We start from the raw sequence: 21,004 nt of genomic DNA, 5'->3' as shown, positions 1-21,004 counted from the left end.
TCTGGAAAAGGTCAGGATAGAACTCTGAGAAATCAGATGCTGTGGCTGAAAGAGTATGAACTTGGACAAAACAATCAGAGAGGTGAGCCTCGTTAATGCTCCCCTAGTTATTAGACCTCTCTAAGTCACCTTTCCTATAACATGACGATCTTGAAACTTACCATACAGGCACCACATGAGCAACATCTCCTGAAGTTGTTTAATGGAATCATGTAACCACACACACACACACACACAAGCACTTAAGCAAAACCAACTACATATATGCAGGCATACAGAAGGCCAAACATAAAGCATTTAAAAGTCTAAAGGGAAATGCACTCAACACTGAGACTGTAGGAAAGGAGGAAAATTTTTCATCTGTTATTTTATACCATTCTGTGTAGTTTCAATTTCTTTTTTTTTGGAGGCTAATTACTTTACAATATTGTATTGGTTTTTGCCATACATCAACATGAATTCACCACGTGTGTACATGTGTTCCCCATCCTGAACCCCCCATCCAGCTCCCTCCCCATACCATCCCTCTGGGTCGTCCCAGTGTACCAGCCCCGAGCACCCTGTGTCATGCATCGACCCTGGTCTGGAAATTCGTTTCACATATGATATTATACATGTTTAATGCTATTCTCCCAAATCATCCCACCCTCGCCCTCTCCCACAGAGTCCAAAAGACTGTTCTGTACATCTGTGTCTCTTTTGCTGTCTCACATACAGGGTTATTGTTACCATCTTTTCAAACAAAGAACATAACTACTTTATATTTAAACAATACATTTTTGTTCTTAAAAAAAATCTGATCAAAGTGAAATATTCCAAAGAAATATTGCAAAGAAAAAAACACCCCAAATTTTCACTACCTAAAGATTATAGATGCTAACAATTTGGTAATCATTCTTGCCATGTTTTGAATTCATGAGGCTCCTCCTTAGCACATGCTTTCAATTTATTCCAAAATTAAAACAATCTCACCAAAATATTAACAACAAATTGTCAACAAGTAGTATGGTTTTGAGGGTGTCTTTCTAAACCTAAGTTTTCCATATCATTTAAAACTTTTTTATGGGATATATAATAATACAACCCAATTCAATGGACATGAATTTGAACAAACTCCAGGAGAGAGTGAAAGACAGGGAAGCCTGGCGTGCTGCAGTCCATGGGGTCGCAAAGAACTGGACATGACTGAGTGACTGAACAGCAACATAATGATCCAAAGGTAAGAAGTTGGCATGCTACAGAATTACATTCAATGATAGTGGATTAATCTGTATATAAACTTTGCAGTTCTCTCCATAATACTTTGTACATACTATATTATCAATGTTTCATGTAGATGGAATAAAAATAGAAATGATTGAAAATTAAAAGTAACATTAAAATTTGTCAATTTTTGAAATTAACAAAACATATATTCCATGTTATACACTAGGGGAAATATTATAAATCTTGGCATGTGAGCTTTGTTTTTATTTCTGACACTTATCAAATGACACTTACCAAATTTAATACAAATACATCAAATAAGCTTTGTTCACTTGATAAAAAGGTTGTATAGCTCAGTTGGTAGAGTCTGCCTGCAATGCAAGAGATCTGGGTTTGATTCCTGGGTTAAAGAGAAGGAAATGGAGAAGGAAATGGCAAGCCACTCTAGTATTCTTGCCTGGAGAATCCCATGGACAAGGAACCTGGCAGGCTACAGTCCCTGGGGTTGCAAGAGTCAGAGACAACTTAGTGACGAAACCACCACCACCACCTGGAATATACAACAGTAAAACCCTAATAAATTTGAGATTAGAAATGGAATACAAGCTTACCTGAGTAACCAAATGATATGCTTGACATTGGACTAAGATAGATTCCACTTCCATACATTGCACCGTGGAGCTAAAATGGAAAGAGGCAGGAGAGGAAGTTGTCAGTTCATGGTTTTAAATGTTAATATTTCACAAGAGAGGACCATCGTCTCATGCTGGAACACTTAGCTCTTATAAAATGTTAAAGCCTTTATTCTAAGGTCTATTTGGAATTTAAGAAGAGTACTAATATCTTTGTCCTTAAAGTTAAGAATGCATTGATATATGGAAAATGACAGCCAAGGAAAAAACATCCTTAGAAAAGATTTTCCATCCTATCGATGACAGAGAGTCACTTAGTATAATGTACTGGAATAGTATGTTAATGGCCCTAAAACACTGAAAACAGGCTGAAACATATATGACAGAAGGTTGATTAGGACTCATCTATTTGTGTATCAATAAAATATCCTATTCAGATTTTCATTATACAACACTGTCACCCCATTCTCCTCCTTCAAATTTTTCAAGTTACAGAGTGCTTTATTAACTGAAACTCTGACTAGTGTACTACTCAGAACAATTAAAATTCTCTAATATTACTTCCGTGTTTAAGGCCCTCATACCCTTTTACTGTGCACCAAATATTAATTCAATCAATTTGTATTTATGGACATTTATATTTAATTGTAGGGCTTCCCTGGTGGCTCAGAGGTTAAAGTGTCTGCCAGCAATACGGGAGACCCGGGTTGGATCCTGGGTTGGGAAGATCCCCTGGAGAAGGAAACGGCAACCCACTCCAGGATTCTTGCCTGGAGAATCCCATGGACTCAGAAGCCTGGTGGGCTACAGTCCATGGGGTCACAAATGAGCAACTTCACTCACTTACTCACTCACTCATATTTAATTGTATCATCCCAACTGTCATCAGAGTTTGTAATTTTATACTGGTAACTGGGTTGAGGATCTCATTTCCTGACCTCCTTACATCATCAGATAAAAATGAGTGGGGTGGAATGCTGGAGATGAAGGGCATAAAGATGAGGACCACACCCACTATATCCTGCTCATGTGCTGCCCTGGGGCTTGAAAGGCAGATAGCCTATGGCTTTTTGGTGTCCAATCTCCACTTCTCCACTTTGTTTATTCTTAGCCCCACCTTTTCTTCTGTTGAAGTATTCACAGTGAGATAGGGCTCAAGAAATGTGTATTGGATTAGTAGAGAGAATTCTTGTAAGGTTTTACCTTTTTGGGGATCATCTTTTTCTTGTCATTGTTGTTTAGTCGCTAAGTTGTGTCTGACTCTTTGCGACCCAATGGCCTGCAGTGTGCTAGGCTTCCGTGTGCTTCACTACCTCCCAAAGTTTGCTCACGCTCATGTCCATTGAGTTGGTGATGCTATCCAACCATCTCATCCGCTGTTTCCCCCTTTTCCTCCTGCCCTCAATCTTTCCCAGTATCAGGTTTTGTTTTCTCTAATTAAGTTTAAAGTGATTTTACTATTTCTCATAGGGAAACTCAATTTTCTTTTTCTTTTCATCCCTATGTTGTATATAGATCAATTCTGCTTGACTTTGTGAAAATTATGAATGTCCATTAGAAAGTCAATGTGATTTGTTTAAAGCACATGTGCTTCATCCTTTTGCAAGTAAAAACATAACACCAGGACTGCTTACTGAACTCCCATACTAAAGAACTATGAGATCGCATCAAGCCATTCAGAAAATGTACCTGCAGTCGTGTATTAGAAGCAACAACCAGACCATTCCTCAGGATGGAATGCCAGTTTTCAATGTGTGAGCCACTAAAACACAGGGAAAGAGAAGGAAAAGCAAAATCAGAAGTCAACGACGTTTTAATGGGGTCGCAATATAACAAGCCATGGTGCCTTCTCATAGCCCTGAGTTTCCTAGTCAAGCATCATGTAGTGACTGTCCTATGCTACCAACCAACTACTAAAAGAGGTGCTTTCCTCCCCCCGCATTTATGGAAGACTGGGTAGGGAACTCACACCCCTCAACAGTAAGCCATACTCACTGAAATGCAAAGGTGCTTCCGAAGAGTTTTTTAGCAGCTCTAAAATTGGATTCTTTGGCTGGTGGACTGCTGAGAAGAAGGAACTGATGGGGTGTGTGCATGAACTTCAGTTGCTGCCATTGAAAATAAGGGCACAGTAAAACATATCAAATTTAACATATTATATATTTTCAAACTATAATAATTTATATTAACAGGATCATTCATTTAACAAAACCCCTGCATAAGTGATAAATCACATGGAATTGCTGATATGAAGGATAATTCTTTAGGCTAATGGAAAAGGAATAGGAGACAGACGATCCAAAGTCATTTATATTTAGCTTTGGAATATGCTATGTAATCACATTCAAGCAGATCTGCCTTCCTAATTACATTTCTTTTTGAGACTTTTATTATTGAATTCCCTAAGTATCCACAAACTATTTGACTGGGGAAATATCTGAGTTTGCTAAGCAGAAAAGTTAGTTCAAGATTTTAGAATTGCAAAAATTATCATCATTATGCTTTATTTGCATATATTTGTAAAATCAGAAATTGCCAACACTCAAATTATAGTTTTCCCCTTTGTTCTTAAAAAAAAAAGTAAAACAGACTCTCTTGAATTAGCTTCTTGATACACTGCTTGACACAAATTTCTAACTGCTGCTGTTCCACCTAAGATTATATGTACTTATATAGGAATCTAACATACAGGAATCTCACAGTTGAGAGATTCAGAGATGACAGACCTGAGATTTTAGATACTGCTCCTGGGTAACGACCAGAACTAAAAAATCAGACTGCATGAGCTTTTTTTTTCTTTTTTAATTTTGTAAGCACATTAGGCCCATAAGTAAGATATCTGGAGTCAGTATCTCCTCTGATATAGAAAAGTAAAGCTGTGCCAACATTAAACTGACAATGATAAAAAGTACGCAATCTCTAGATAATGTTCTTTCTATCACATGTGGAATAACTAAATGATTTCATATTGACTCGGTTACTTAAAAGCTCAGGGCAGCAGCCTGAAATTGAATTTGGTTTCTTGGAAAAACCTGGAACTGGAGCACATATGTCATTTCAAAGAATTAGGCTTAGCCTGAGTTTCCTTCAATTTCCTGGAGAGGCTGCCTAAAAAAATCACAACCAATAAGTAGCCCTCCCATTTCTGTATGTATATGTGAAGAAATAACTTACCCTGTTAACTGGCAGTTTCACAATATGTGACCTATTACTTGAAATAACCCTGAAATTAATTGAAATAATCCATCAGTCACAAATATACACCACATATATTTAAAGTTTTTTTCCTCAGTTGGTAAGTGATTAAAACTTATTTTTGCTGTGACATGAATTGAGTAATCATTTTATCTAATTACATCATTCTGCTTCACTTCCTCAAACAATTTAAAGAGCTGATGTAATAAAAAAAAGATAATATTTTAATCTGAGAAAACAAAGAAGTAGCTCTTTAAAACTTAAGATATATAACTTTTAATAACCACAATCTAAGATTAGAACTTGAATCACAATCTGCTTTCTCTGCTCTTTTCTACAATATCTAACTAAGCATGAGTTTTCATGGAGATTTTTTTCCTTTCTATAAATATTTGAGCATCTTTGCACTGACACATACAGTGGTTTACATACAAAATGTTATTAACTATATGTAAGACAATGAAGTTGGAAAAAATCAAAACTTTAGGTATTTGAAAGAACTAATTGCTTTATACTTGTCAGCACAGAAAATCATAACTAAACAAATTGTAAAACATGTTGGTAAATTTCCCTCTGCTTCAAAGACGAGTGACTAACAAGTTCAAGGAAATGATCACAAATAATTAAAAGTGAAAAATCAAGCTGACTTTAGGGTTAAAAAGAAAGACTGGATGTTTGAGATGTTTGTCTTCATTCTGAAAATGACTTTGAGAATTTGAAAGATTAAAAAAGAAACAACTATGCATTGTTTTACTCATCAGATTTTTAATAACAGATTGTGAAAGGTACAAAGATGAAAGACTTGTAAAACCTACTTTTTGTCATGATTTTACTAGAATAAATTTAATATGTTTTGTAAGGTTCTGTGTAAGTGAAAGTTAATTATGATCATGAGTAGCCAGAGTCTTTCTCCTTTCCTGATCTTTACATATTTTTTAAAAAACTTCCTGGTGTTAGCATAGAATAAGTACTCATTCTGATCAATCTCGTATAGTCTTCACATTTGTTTTATTGCATGATAATCATGATGAATCCCACAGCCTTTACTTGTCAGTGACTTCAGAGAGACGTACCTAAAACCCTCAAAGATACGGTGAGTAGATACTACTGTTTTCCTTTTGCAGATGAGAAATCAGAGGGCAAATTGCTTGAAGTAAGTGTTGTAGAGCAAGATGAGTGCTCAACCCACTTCTTAACTATTCTTAGTCTAACTCTTCTTCTAGTATCCATGCTGAGCTAATGCTGTGGCCCTCAACAGACTTTCTCTGAAAGAGAACGTCCTCTGTAGTCATCAAAAGAAGAGTTTATCAAATTTATACTCTCTTTGTTATGGGAGCAAATTATACAAAACATACATTTAAGAAAGATTTTCAGTAAGTGTTTGAAACAGTTTGATCACTTAGTTAACTAGAAAATTAAATGAGCCAAAATGGCTTCACCATGTAATATAGTCAATTTTTTTAAATCTATAGAGTCAACCACACAGTATATTCGTGTATTGCATATGACAGCATTTTCTTCCCCTTGTGATGTACAAGTTTTAATTAAAGTGGAAGTCATTAAGGACTCGTGGACTGTAAAATCACCAGTCCTCATAGGATTGAGGAACTGTACCATTGCAGGGCTCCACCCCCCTGCATTCAAGCAGGCAACAGAAAATGCTGCTGTTTTCATTAAGAGGAAAACTAAATTTTATACCATTGCAGTAAGGGATGAGCAAGGGGGTCTTGTTTATCCATCTGCTTCTTGATTTCCAGATATGGTGCCTGGAAAAAAAAGTCATTATGCTCCTTGATTTTTCTAAATCACCGTTAACAGGTATGTCTAATCCAGTTAAATGTGAAGACTTGTGGTTGTGACATGATAACAACGACCATTACCCTAGTTGCTTCTCCCCAAGATGACATGAACTCTGACTTTCCACACTGCACAAAGGACTTGCCAGAACATTTGGATAAGAGTCTTAAATCAAATTTTAACCTGGCTTCCATGCACTGGGCCAACTCCCTGGACTCCTGCTGAATCTTTGCTCAAGAAAACCCAATGCTGCCAAAACACAAAAGGTACCAACCCACACTGCTAATCATTCAGTAATTCTCTACTTACCTCCTGTGAAATTTTCCAGTTCCCCAAAGTCCCTTATTTTCACTTCTCTGTAGCCCCTTTTTGTTCCCTCTTTGTTTTCACCTTAGAAACCTTGGTCACCTTGTTTTCCTCAGAGGTAACCTCAGCTCACACTGCTAATCTCTCTCCTCTACTGCAGTACTTGATGAAATCTGTCTTGCCACCTTTAGAAGTGTATGGTCTCTCTTTGACATTTTTAACTTTTAACTGACATTAAAGCAAAACTTGTAATAGCTATAATCGTGCTCATATCTGAAGGTACTGACACTGGGTAGATCATTCCATGAAAAATCTGGACAAGATTTACATAAGAAGACAACTCCTTCTTTTAAAAGTATTGATGGAATTCACCCAGACAATTAACCTTTTCATAGAATGAAAGGCAGTCTGTTTGTGGCAATTTAGGTCTCATCTATAGGGCAGTACATTCAAGAAAATAGGACAGTATAATGTTATGTTTATTTGGAGAGGTTTAAAGCATCTGATGCAATAAACCCTAACAGCGTCCTTATGACATGTATGCTGAAGGAGGATGCAGCATTACTCTTTACCATCTCAGCAGAGAAGATACTGAGGCATCAAGCAATCAAGCAACTTGCCCAAGGTCACAAGCCACGTCACTGATGAGGAAATTATACCAGGTGGGCCGCCAACCTCCCAAGCTGACACTCAGTCATCTCCATTGCCTCCTATTAAAATAGCTTACACATGACCCAGAATAAAGGAGGCAATTCTTGGCACAGAGCTGATCCCAGAGACAGAGTTTGCAGCTATTCTTAAAACCAAGAATGATTTGGATCTATGGTACAGTACAAATACTCTATACCAAAGTCTTTGGTGACTAAAAGTGTATAATCATGGGTAAGGTACAGCAGTAGGTTCTTTCTTCCCCCTCAGTGGAAATGCTTTGATTGTTTTCTTTACCTTATACAAATAATACATATTTGTTTGAAAAGGAATTCAGATAATGTAGAAAGGGCATAGAAAAATAGCTAGAAAGAATGATGGCTTTTAAGCAAATAATATAACTTGTGAATTAAAATATCTCTTATTTACCATTGTCTGACACCTACTATTTGTTGAATGAATGAATATTTGACTTCATAAATAAGTATCACAAGAATTAAGAATCAAATTTGGGAATACAAAAATGTACTTTGTCAGCACATCTGCAAATGGAGTAGATGTTACGGTGGGGGGAGGGGGGCGTGGCACAGAAGCTCTGTGGACCCCAAGACTGGAGAAATCACTATTCCCTCCCCAGAGAAAGGCAATGACTGAGAGTAACACTTATTATAAACCTGCAAGGGCCTCTAGGGCAATGCAAGCCTTGAAAGCACCATATGCAAACTGAACCCACTGTGCGTGTTGCTGTCAATTATAGGTTATTAATTTCTACTTATAATGATGAGCCCTAAACCTTTCTCCAAGTCTTTGGCAGCAGAAAGGCCTCAATAATTCAATAAGATGTGCTTTTCCAAGTGTTGGACTATAGCCCAGTGACATATTAGACTTTCATAATAAACCCAGATCCTTGCTCATCAAACTCTTCCACCAAAGCCTCCCTAATGGTCAAAAATATAAGCTCTCAAGGAGTCTGGTGTCTTTCAGAGTTGTTTTGAGATTTTGTATAAATATTCTAAAATATTTATGTGCAATTTATATTTGACGGAATATTTGTTTTTATTTTAACATTAAAATGATGCTTTGAAATTACTACCATTAATTAACACTGACAGTCTAGGAAGATAGTACCAGATTTAACTTTTGCCTGAAGATATTCCAACAAATTCTCATCTGAGTTTGAGAGCAGAGAGTTAGGATTATATTTATGCAATTACCCTCCAAAGTCACAGTGGTAGCATGCCAAAACACTGATGTGATTTCATTAAAACATCCTAGTACAAAACAATTTTAAATTTTTTATGATTTTAATTATACTCACACACACAAAAAAAGTCTTCATTTTACTGCATGGTCAGTACTCTCAGATATTTTAAAAATATCATTTCACTCAAGCAAAACTGAACTGTATATAAGACCACAAGATGATATACTTACTTGTGTCATTTCTCTAATAGAAGTTATGCTATCCAATGCTTTCATTACTCGATCATAGTTCTTCTTCTGTTTGAAGGGGGAAAAACAGTATTCACTACAAGCCTTTGCAAGTCTGCACATCACTAGACAAACATATTATTTCTGTACCTGAATTTTCCATCAGGGTCAATTTGAAAGCAATGAGTGTGTGGTGTACATAAAAGGGAAGACTTTAATAAGATGGCTCAAGGATATAGCATGTATAATTGAGTCAGAGGGAAGGAAAAAGAAAACAATGCCAGTTTTAGTATAAGTATCAGTACATAAAACCATGTTCAGCTTACAGGGGAAAAACTCTAAGTACAAAAAAGCTATTAGGCTCCTGATTTTTGTTTTCACTACTAAAAAGTTAAGCCATGATGACTAAAGTAAGCACAGAATCCTTCTGAAACACGAAAATCCACTTTAAATCTTATAATTTCATCTTGCTTTTATTTTCTTTTGATTAGAAGGTTGTTACCAAAAGAGTATTACTAGTAAATGTGTAAATGACACCATATGCTCAATAGATAATTCATTTGTAAGAATATTGTAAATATGAAAGAAGGAAAGTTTTTCCTAGGAAACTTTATACAGTCATTGTTTCCATAAAATGATTTCAAGATGAGTAATAATAGAAACTGAAGCAATTTTGTCTCTCACGCAACTTGAAAATTGTATTTCAGAAGAATTCTGCCTAACCTCCATGAATATTTACGAAATTGGTGTCTCAAGAAATGACAGCTGATCAACAATAGTAATTAAACTTTTAGTAACCTTCAGATAACTGGGGAGGCAGAGGGGGAAGGCAAGAGAGGGTGAAATAAAAATACGGAAGAAAAGGGAAAATTTGTCCCCTTACCCATGATTCTTAAAATGAGACTACATATGTTATAATCTCAAAAAAAATATGTGATGAAATTAAAAGTCATATTGACCATTATAAACCAATTGATTATAGCTATTTACCTACCTTCTGTGCAGTTGGAATGAGTAAAGATCAGCATGTGAGTCTGATCTTAAATGGGTCTAGTTTCGTGACAGTAAAGTTAGGAAAGTGATTTTAAAGGAGAAAAGGAGAGAAGTAACAGGGTACATGAAAAACAAGGTGGAAGTAAATCAAATTTGTAGAAAAGAATCATATTTGCTAAACAGATATAGAGTTCACGACAGGTTGTAGATTTGATGAGATGGTAATTTAGCTAAGAAAGAAGAAAGCTAGTGAGACTGAAGTCTCCGTTATTGTTACAGGAAACGGGTGCTGTGCAGGATTACTTACCCTGGGGTTGAAGGCCAGCATCTGAGGATCGTTAGGATCTACCACAGAAGGATATGGCTCGAAAATGACAACTTTTCTAGGAGATTCCAATGCAGACCTACACATGGATACTAGTAGATCTACCACCTTGAAATACATACATAAGATAGTTACTACCCTTCAGGTTTTATCAAGAGTTTTGCCATTGTTTCTCCCTCTCATGGTAATTAATTGGAAAGACTCAAGATAGCTATTAATCTCTGAAGTCTTTAATTTGTGGCCTTAGACTAAGTTTGACCAAGCTTGACTATTAAAGTAATTAATACGCGTTGCTTCCAACTATCACATTTTACTATCTCTGTCTCTAGTATGTCTTTGTCATGACTACATACAACGTGCTACAGTGCTGCAGGCTCCACGGCAAGTCAGTGCACGAGACAGGCCCGTGCTCGTGTGGAATTCACATTTCAAGGAGGAAGTGTGTTGAATAAAACAGTTAAACAGATATATGCTTACAGACAGTTCCTGGCAGTGTTAGACGCTATAAAAAATAAAGCAGGCTTTCGAGACCAAGGCAGTAGAGGGGACTGTTTCAGAGTGGCTAGGAAATGTGGTGATGTTTCTACAGAGACATGAACGAAGTGGGAGAGGAAGACGTATGACTGTCTAGGAAGAAACCATTCTGGGTGAAGGAAACTACAGAGAACGAGTCTGACCTACTCAAGAAAAATAAATATCCTGACATCATCTCACTTCTTCCTATTCTACTCTGACAAAGGCCATTAAAGACCGTTGGCTTGTTAAATAAGATGATTTTATTCCTATGTTCTTCTATGATTCTTCTGCACAATTTTCTAAGAGGCAGTACTATGTAGCAGTTAAGAGCATGGCTCCCTTCCCTGGTTCCCCAAACAATATGCTCTAGCAACCCAATCAAGAAAACCAATACTAAATAGAGAGAGCTCATCAGAACACATGTATCTACAGTGTGATGACAAGAGACCTCATAAGGAAGCAGCTGACTTAATCTATATAAGGAAAGATAGCACCAGAAAGTTTTGAAACAGGCATTTAAACAATGCACAGTAAGAGCAGGACAATTTTTGATTCTTAAAATGTGGTTCATGAGGAGGCATTGTGACCTAATGACAGTAGGGCTCACTCTGATGTGTGTATACTCACAGAACACATCCACCCAATTACAGCATCCATCCACAATTTCCAGTGACTGAAAACAATCAGCAACACTCAAGCACAGAGTATAGGATCTATAAATAACAGCCCCCAAAGTACACAGACATAGATACCCCTAGGACTTATTCAGAAAATGGCACAACTAAAACAGCTAATATGTCTCTACCACATTATTCCATTTATCTGTGTATGAGCACACAAACTGGATTCTAAGCAACAGGTATAATCATAAAGATATAATACACAAGTCCAAGTTTGATGCATGAAACAGGACACTCAAAGCCGGTGCACTGGGACAACGCTGAGGGATGGGATGGGGAGGGAGTTGAGAGGAGGGTTTAGGATGGGGGACACATGTACACCCATGGCTGAGTCATGTCAATGTATGGCAAAAACCACTACAATGCTGTAAAGTAATTAGCCTCCAATTAAAATTAATAAATTAATCCATTTTAAAAAACAATAAAGATATAATAAAACCCTCCTTTTTGTTTTCCTCTCCCATACCCACACCCCTTCTACCCCAGAAAGACACACCTTAACCCAGATACAAACTGTATTCAGCATGATCTGGCCTGTTAGTAAAGTAAAACCCAAGCAAGAATTCCTAAGAAAGACTCATCAGTAAGATAAAAGAGCCTTTTTGAAATTTTTGGAGTCAAGAATTGGTACAATTTTATAAATGTCTTAAAAAATTATATGGCATAGCATGCATTTGAAGCTTTGTAAAAATACATGCCCTTTATGTATGTGGTCAAATAATCTTTGACAAGGGTGCCAAGCAAGACCACTCAATGGGGAGAAGAAAGTCTTTTCTACAAATGATAATGAAAAAGCTGCATATACACATGCAGGAGAATGAAGTTGGGCCTTTATTTTACACCACATGCAAAAATTAACTAAAGTAGAATAAAAATCTAAACATAAAACCTTAAACTAAAATTTCTATAAGAAAACTCTATGACAGGGGAAAAGCTTCATGACATTGGATCTGACAATAATTTTGTAGATATAAAACCAAAGACATGGGCAACAAAAACAAAAATTGACAGTACAACTATACCAAACTTAACTTTTATCATCAAAGGATAAAATCGAGAGAGTGAAAAAAGCAAGATGGGATGGGAGAAAATATTTGCAAATAATTTATCTGATAAGTGGTTAATATCCAAAGTACATAAAGGACTCCTATAACTCACCAACAAAGGATTATATACCTTGATTTTAAAATGGGCAAAAGAACTAAACAGACATTTCTTTTAAGAAGATATACACATGGCCAAAAAGTGTATGAAACATACTCAACATCATTAGTCATCAGTCAGTCAGTCAGTTCAGTCGCTCAGTTGTGTCCGACTCTTTGCGACCCCATGAATCGCAGCACACCAGGCCTCCCTGTCCATCACCAACTCCCGGAGCTCACTCAGACTCACGTCCATTGAGTCATCAGAGGAATGTAAATCAAAACCACAATGAGATACCACCTCACAACCATCAGGATGACTATTATCAAAAACCAGAAAATACAAAGTGTTGGTGAGCATATGGAGAAATCGGTCCCTTTGTGCAGCGTTGATGGGATTGTAAAATGGTGCAACCACTACAGAAAACAGTCTGGAGGTTCCTCTAAAAAGTTAAAAATAGAAAATCCATAAGGGTCCTGCTGGAAGTGACTATCCCACTTCTGGGTACATATTCAAAAGAATTAAAATGAAAACATCTTTAAGATATGTTTGTACACCCCTGTACAGCAGCATTATACACAATAGACAAGAGATGAAAGCAACCAAAATATCCATTGATGGATGAATGGATAAACAAAATGCTACAGACACATATAATGGAATATTATTAGCCTAAAGAAGGAAAAGTCAGTCACCTCTTACAAAATGGATGAACCTTGAGGATACTATGCTAAGCGAATAAGCCAGTCACAGAAAGTCAGATACTACTGACTATAATCATGAAGCATCTAAAGTAATCAGATTCACAGAAACAGAAAAAAGAGTGGTTACCAGGGATGTGGGTAGGGGAAAAATGGGAGTGTCTGAACAGGTATAGAGTTTCAGTTCTGCAAGATGAAAATGTTACAGAAATCTGTTTCATAACAATGTGAATATTCAGTAGTGTTAAATATAACACTACTAAACTGTGCATTTAAAACTGATTAATGTGGTAAATTTATGTTATGTCTTTTTTACAACAATAAAAAAGGCAAAAAATGGATACAATAATAACCTGATAAATGTTCCCCTTTCAATCAAATATTTTAATTAAATACCTTGAGCCAAAAGCTTCAAATCAAAACTACCCAAATCACTGCATTGTTTTGCCAATAATTTCAAAGTAAATTATAATGAAAATAAGAGATATAGGGGTAGAGAATTTAAATAATAGAATATTTTTGTTAATATACATCCTAAACTAACTTCAAAGTAACAGTGCAACTACTCTGGCAAAATCCTGTGCTGTCCACCAAAGTTTCATACATTGCTTCCAAGGTATAATAGGGCTGCTGCTTGGAAGCAACTGCTCTGCAAGCAATATTTCTACCCTTTTTGTCTACATCAGACCATATGACTGATCTTAACCCATGGACAGTAAGCAGAAAGGGGCTGAGCTGATGGACAGACAGTGCTCCTTTCCTCTCTTCCCCTCTACTATACACCACATGTTGAAAACAGCAGACCCACATGGTGGACAGAATCCATTTCCTTCAACGATCAGAGCTACCCAACAAACATTCTAACCAGACAGTTGTGTGAGTTAGAACTAAAAGTATACCATATTAATAGTCTATCTATTACAGTAGTCAGATTTGGAACGTTGGCACAAAGAAAGGTTTATACTATAGTTTTTGAATTTGTATTCTATTTGCAGATGATAACTTTTCCATGGAATAAAATGATGTGTTTTTTTGGAGAAGAGGTGAATTTAAAATTGTAGACCACTGGCTTTCAAGCATTTCAATAGTAATTCTTTTTTTTGTTTTTAAAGAAAAATGTATGTAAGAGCCCCAGTACATAAAAGAAATAAAATAAAATGGAGCTGCCTTCTAGTTAAAGCAGTATTTGGAGGCCTGGAATCCCAGCTGTTGACACACTCTCTTCCCAGACCAGTCTCCTGCAGATCCCTCTAAAGAATGTTCATGTAACCTCCAGAGCTCCTCAGAGCCCCATGAAAAATTCAAGAGTCAGCTGATGAAACAAGACCACAGAGATACAGTGCTATTTAGAAAAAGAATCCATTTACACGTAATCTTTAAGATTACAGCCAGAATACTGGGGTATATCTTTGCTGCTGCTAAGTCGCTTCAGTCGTGTCTGACTCTGTGCAACCCCATAGACAGCAGCCCATCAGGCTCCCCTGTCCCTGGGATTCTCCAGGCAAGAACACTGGAGTGGGTTGCCATTTCCTTCTCCAGGGGTATATCTTTAAAGAGGTTAAAAGAATATTCTGCATTAGCATTCAAGTAGAATCACTAAATTCTCTCTCTTTTTTTTTTTTTTGGATATTGATTTTTAGAGCTAAATCATTAAATTGATCTAAGTGAAAACTTGTGTTTGTTACTATTGTTACATAATCCAAACATAATTTCACTTTAAGATCCATTATTTTTAGACATGTATCTATAATTAGAGGGGGAAAAAGCACCTATTATTCTATCAACTTAGCCTACTGTTAAGAGGTTAATTTTCCTTCTAATCAATTGTGCCTTATTTCTACTTTACTTTCTTCTCTGCTTAAACTGTATGAAAGACAATTTACATCCAGTAAAATGCTTAAATGTTAACCATACTACTCAAATAATTATACATATATACATATACATACACACATACATATATACCCATGAGAAAATACATGTATTTGTGTACACATATTCATATACACCTGTGTAAAGTTTATTTTTACATAGCTATACATAGCATAAATTAAAGTATCTTTTCTTTTTTGCGCAATATTAGTTTCCAAGGGATGAGAAAACCTTTTACATTAAAAAAAGAAAAGACTCACCACAGTCAGATACATTTGAGAAATCCTCTAAGTAAAGGCTAGTCATTTTCTTCAGTTTTAGAGATTCTTAGAACTTTCAGTATGCAAATTTGCACACACTGGATGCAAAGGTAATATTAAGCTGGATTTTTAAAGTTTATTTTAGTCATGGAATCATTTTTTCCATATCACAACTGGTCAATGTTCTACTGTTTGCATCATTTTCATTTGTAACTCATTACATCACAAATACTACCCTTAAAATTTCATCAAGTGTTTGCATCTCATTTTAGCTCATCAGTGAAATAATTAGGTTAAGGGAGTGTAAGTCCATGAGGCCTGGGCTGTCTGTGTTAACTGCTTTATCTTAGTCTAGCGTACCACCTGTTACACAGCAGGCATTTGATATTTACTGCAATGATGACCATATGTCTCTTGTATGATCATTCTTCCCACCCAGCTTTGTGAATTTTTAAAAATTCTCTTACATTTAGTTTCCTTTGATTTTTAGTGAAGGTAAATATTTTCTCATGTTTCTTTACTAACTACAGGTTCATATTTGTGAATTGTGCATTCATTTCCTGTATTAATTTGTAATGATATTCATGTTTTTCCTCTCTATTTTTATGAGCTTCCATGTAATTAAGTTAGTAGCAAAATACACTTTTTCATAGTTAGCTCTTAGTGCTCACTATATTTTTCAAGTAAAAGATGTAAAATATGTATGGACTCAGATCTCTTGTTTTTTCTTTATGATTTCTTATATGTGCATAAATGCATGAACCGGATGCCCTACATAAGTGGTACATGCTTAATTTGACTCTTCTCCAGTTGAGATATAATACTTTTAAACACTTGTAAAGTAATACTTAAACTTTTAAAGTCTAAGTCTTTTGGAATTTGATTTTACACACAAGTGTAAAGACCTAAAAGTGTTTCTTCCCCCCATTGCTGCAAGTCAGTTGTTTCCATCACACTAAACCATTTTTATTTTATGACATGATGTGATACCTCCTTTAATATATAAAAAATGTATTTAAAACTTGAACAATTATGGGGATTACCAGACTTTCTAGTCAGTACTTTCCTTGCCAGTACTGTATTTTGTTAGAATACTACAGGATTACATAATATGGCTTTGTGTTTGGTTGGTCTAGCCTCCCTTAATTAACATTCACTATTTTTTGATTTTTGGAATTTTTCTCATCTATTAGTATTTCAGTCATGTTCAATAAATGAACAAATACTAATTGAAATTTTAATGAATTACATGATGTAATACATTTTGGCATCTTTACAATTGTTTTTTTTTTCCTTTCCAGAAACATGGGATGCTGCTCTACTTCCAAGTTTTTTCTTTGTTTTTATATTTTTCTTCCTATGTTATAAACACTGCTATTGTAAAACTGAATGCTCTCTTTTTATTACATGCTCTGCCCATTACCTTTTCACCTAAGTTTTAAAAATAAATTGGCTTCCATTTTATGGCACTGTAACTTTACAAATAAATTTTACATAATGCAAGTGCAAGGGCTTTGGTAGCTCAGTTTCACCATATAAAAAAGAAATGCAATTATTTTTCAAACAATTAAAGTTGGTTTAACTTCTCTTGCCAACTGCAAAATGACAAAACACATTAGATAAAGTTGGCAAACTGCAGTGTCTATCTAAAAATATCAAATGCCGGTTTGCTTTTTCAATGTATCAAGAAACTACCAAAAATTTGCCCAAAAGAAGGGCAGAATAAATAATGTTTTCAAATCAAAATATAAAATAATTAGTATCATGTGTTAGTACCTGAGCTCCAGTTGCGATTTCATCAGCAGCTTCATTCATTACTCCCAGGGTTTGAAAAGCAAATACACACAGCTCTCGTTCACACACCGTAGGCTACAAAAGAAAGGGGAATCAATTCAACAATTTTTTACCGTCTTTCAATTCCTAAATTAAATGTATGACATTCTTTATAATAAATAGAAAATGCAAAGTTTTAGAATATTATTAATAAAAAGGAAGAGGGGCTTCCTGGTGGCTCAGTTGTAAAGAATTGGTCTGCCAATGCAGGAGACACGGGTTCTATTTGTGATCCACGAGGACCCCACATGCTGCAGCGCAACTAAGCCCGAGGAGCCACAACTACTGAGCCTGTGCTCCAGAGCCGGGGAGCCGCATCTACTGAAGCCCACCCACCCAGAGCCCATGCTCCACAAGAGAAGCCACCGCAATGGGAAGCCCACACAAGACAACTAGAGTACAGCCTCCACTCGCCACAACTAGAGAGAAGTCTGTGCAGCAACAAAGACCTAGCACACCCCAAAATAAACGAATAAACAAACATTTTTAAAAAGGAAGAAATACTATATAAATATTATTTACACTAGTCTTGGTATGGAAGCAACCTAAGTGCCCATTTATAGATGAATGGATAAAGGAGACGTGGTATATATAAATAAAATGGAATACCACTTAGTCATCAAAAAAGAATAAAATATGGCCATTTGCAGGAACATTACACTCACTGAAATAAATCAGAGAAAGACAAATACTGTATGACTTCACTTATATGTATCTAAAAAAACAAACAAATGAGGAAGAATAACAAAAATATAAGCAGAGTCATAGACACAGAGAACAAACAGGTGGTTGCCAGGAGGGGAGGAGGTGGTAGGATGAGAGAAAACAGATGAGGGAGATTTAGAGGTACAAACTTCCATTTATCAAATGCATGAGTCACAGGGATGAAATGCACAGTGCGGAGAAGACAGTCAATAATAATGTAGCATCTTTTTATGGTGTCAGATAGTAACTAGAGTTACTGTGGTGATCATTTTGTAATATACAGAAATATAAAATCACTACATTGTGCACCAGGAACTATCAAAGTGTTCTATGTAGGTCAAGTATACTTCAAAAACAAATAAATTCATAGAAAAAGAGAACAGATTTGTGGTTACCAGAAGTGGAAGGGTAGAGGGAGAGGAAATTGGATGGAGGTGGTCTAAAGGTAGAAACTTCCAAGTACAAGATAAATAACTACTAGGGACATAATGTACAACATAATTAATATAATTAACACTGGTGCATGTTACATATCAGTTCAGTTCAGTTCAGTCACTCAGTTGTGTCCGATTCTTTGCCACCCCATGCACTGCAGCACACCAGGCTTCCCTGTGCATCACTAACTCCCAGAGCTTCCTCAAACTTACGTCCATGCAGTTGGTGATGCCATCCAACCATCTTATCCTTTGTCATTCCCTTCTCCTCCTGCCAGGATCAGGGTCTTTACAAATGAGTAAGTTCTTCGCATCAGGTGGCCAAAGTATTGGAGTTCCAACTTCAGCATCAGTCCTTCCAATGAATATTCAGGACTGATTTCCTTTAGGATGGACTGGTTGGATGTCCTTGCAGTCCAAGGGACTCTCAAGAGTCTTCTCCAACACCACAGTTCAAAAGCATCAATTCTCTGGCGCTCAGCTTTCTTTAGAGTCCAACTCTCACATCCATACTGACCACTGGAAAAACCATAGCTTTGAGTAGATGGACCTTTGTTGACAAAGTAATGTCTCTGTTTTTTAATATGCTGTCTAGGTTCATCATAGCTTTTCTTCCAAGGACCAAGTGTCTTTTAATTTCATGGCTGCAGTCACTATATGAAGTGATTTTGGAGCCCCCCAAAATAAAGTTTCACTGTTTCCATTGTTTCCCCATCTATTTGCCATGAAGTGATGGGAATGGATGCCATGATCTTAGTTTTCTGAAGGTTGAGTTTTAAGCGAACGTTTTCACTCTCCTCTTTCACTTTCATCAAGAGGCTCTTTAGTTCTTTGCTTTCTGCCATAAGGGTGGTGTCATCTGCATATCTGAGGTTATTGATATTTCTCCTGGCAATCTTGATTCTAGCTTGTGCTTCATCCAGCCCGACAATTCACATGATGTACTCTGCATATAAATTAAACAAGCAGGGTGACAATATACAGCCTTGACATACTCCTTTCCCAATTTAGAACCAGTTTTGTTCCATGTTCAGTTCTAAGTGTTGCTTCTTGACCTGCATACAGATTTCTCAGAAGGCAGGTAAGGGGATCTGGTATTCCCAGCTCTTTAAGAATTTTCCAGTTTGTTGTGAACCACACAGTCAAAGACTTCGATGTAATCAATAAAGCAGAAGTAGATCTTTTTCTGGAACTCTCTTGCTTTTTTGATGATCCAATGGATGTTGGCAAATTGATTGATCTCTGGTTCCTTTGCCTTTTCTAAATCCAGCTTTTATGTTACATATAAAAGAGACTAAAATCCTAAGAGTTCTCATCACAAGGAAAAATTGCTTTTCTCTTTTTTATTTTGTATTAATATGAGATGATGGATATTCTAAATTTAGTGTGATAATCATTTCATGAGGCACGTAAGACAAATCATTATGCTGTATACCTTAAAGTTATACAGTGCTGTATGTCACTTATATCTCAATAAAACTGGAGAGGGGATGTAAAGAACTATCACTTTATTTTAAAAAATTGAATTTCTAAATATAAGTAACAATTAGTAAATAGCCATTTTACTGATATAGTCAAAAATATGATTAAAAATTCAATTCAGTTAGTTTTAGGTACTTGCACTCGGAATGATTTAGCAATATGTGAAAATATCCTTTGGATCTATCCCAGGTGGCTCAGTGGTAAAGAATTCACCTGCCAAACAGAAGATGCAGGTTCAAGCCCTGGATCAGGAAGATCCCCTGAAGGAGGGCATGGCAACCCACTCCAGTATTTTTGCCTGGAGAATCCTATGGACAGAGGAGTCTGGGAGGCTGCAGTCCATGCAGTCGCAGAGTCACACATGACTGAGCATGCATACACAAAATATATTCTGTAAGTGGAAAGTCCATCTTGCTTGCATAATACACATTTGCACGGAAGATGCATTTAAATTAATACACATTTGCACAGAAGATGCATTTGAAAGCAGATACCTAAGCTGGTGATATACTAAAAAATGAGATTCAATCCCAAAGCTGTGTAAAACAAATCTACAAAGGAGAATTCCATTTCTTCCTAGGTAATTTTCTCCAGAAGAAATAAGCATGACTCTGCTTACTTGCTACCTAACTCTTGAAAGACTGGTTTGTTTTGTTGCAAAGATTTTGACTTCAATAACCTCCTGAAGTCAACAGCACTGAAATATACACTCTGCAATTGCTTTGGAAGAGCTCTCATCTTTCAAATCTAATACAGTGTCATCTGTTTGATTTATCTCATCTCCCGAGTTACATCGCATTAGGTAGCTGATGAAGCCTAACACGATGCAGCCTGTGGTGCCCGGC

The 21,004-nt window shown here is 36.3% G+C and overlaps 1 protein-coding gene across 7 annotated transcripts in view; it reads right to left on the bottom strand.

The window, feature by feature from the left end:
* Positions 1 to 21,004, bottom strand: part of PARP8 (poly(ADP-ribose) polymerase family member 8) — a 198,097-nt gene that overhangs the window by 19,528 nt on the left and 157,565 nt on the right. For 5 of the 7 annotated variants that reach the window (XM_086362570.1, XM_086362571.1, XM_086362567.1 and 2 more), the window contains 8 exons: positions 17,482 to 17,574; positions 10,516 to 10,641; positions 9,219 to 9,284; positions 6,732 to 6,799; positions 5,013 to 5,061; positions 3,834 to 3,946; positions 3,528 to 3,600; positions 1,818 to 1,887 (listed from right to left, as the gene is read on the bottom strand). In XM_086362570.1, coding sequence (XP_086218696.1) covers positions 1,818 to 1,887; positions 3,528 to 3,600; positions 3,834 to 3,946; positions 5,013 to 5,061; positions 6,732 to 6,799; positions 9,219 to 9,284; positions 10,516 to 10,641; positions 17,482 to 17,574 — 658 coding nt within the window. The remainder of the gene's footprint in view (positions 1 to 1,817; positions 1,888 to 3,527; positions 3,601 to 3,833; positions 3,947 to 5,012; positions 5,062 to 6,731; positions 6,800 to 9,218; positions 9,285 to 10,515; positions 10,642 to 17,481; positions 17,575 to 21,004) is intronic. The other 2 variants (XR_015149248.1, XR_015149247.1) reach the window with 1 other exon arrangement.

The sequence above is a fragment of the Bos grunniens genome, chromosome 20 (genome assembly GCF_055505025.1).
Source record: "Bos grunniens cultivar Pamir isolate PY7600 chromosome 20, Bosgru_T2T1.0, whole genome shotgun sequence".
In the NCBI taxonomy this organism is placed as follows: Eukaryota; Metazoa; Chordata; class Mammalia; order Artiodactyla; family Bovidae; genus Bos; species Bos grunniens.
The sequence above is the reverse complement of the archived record's forward strand: the minus strand, read 5'-3'. Positions and strand labels throughout refer to the sequence as shown.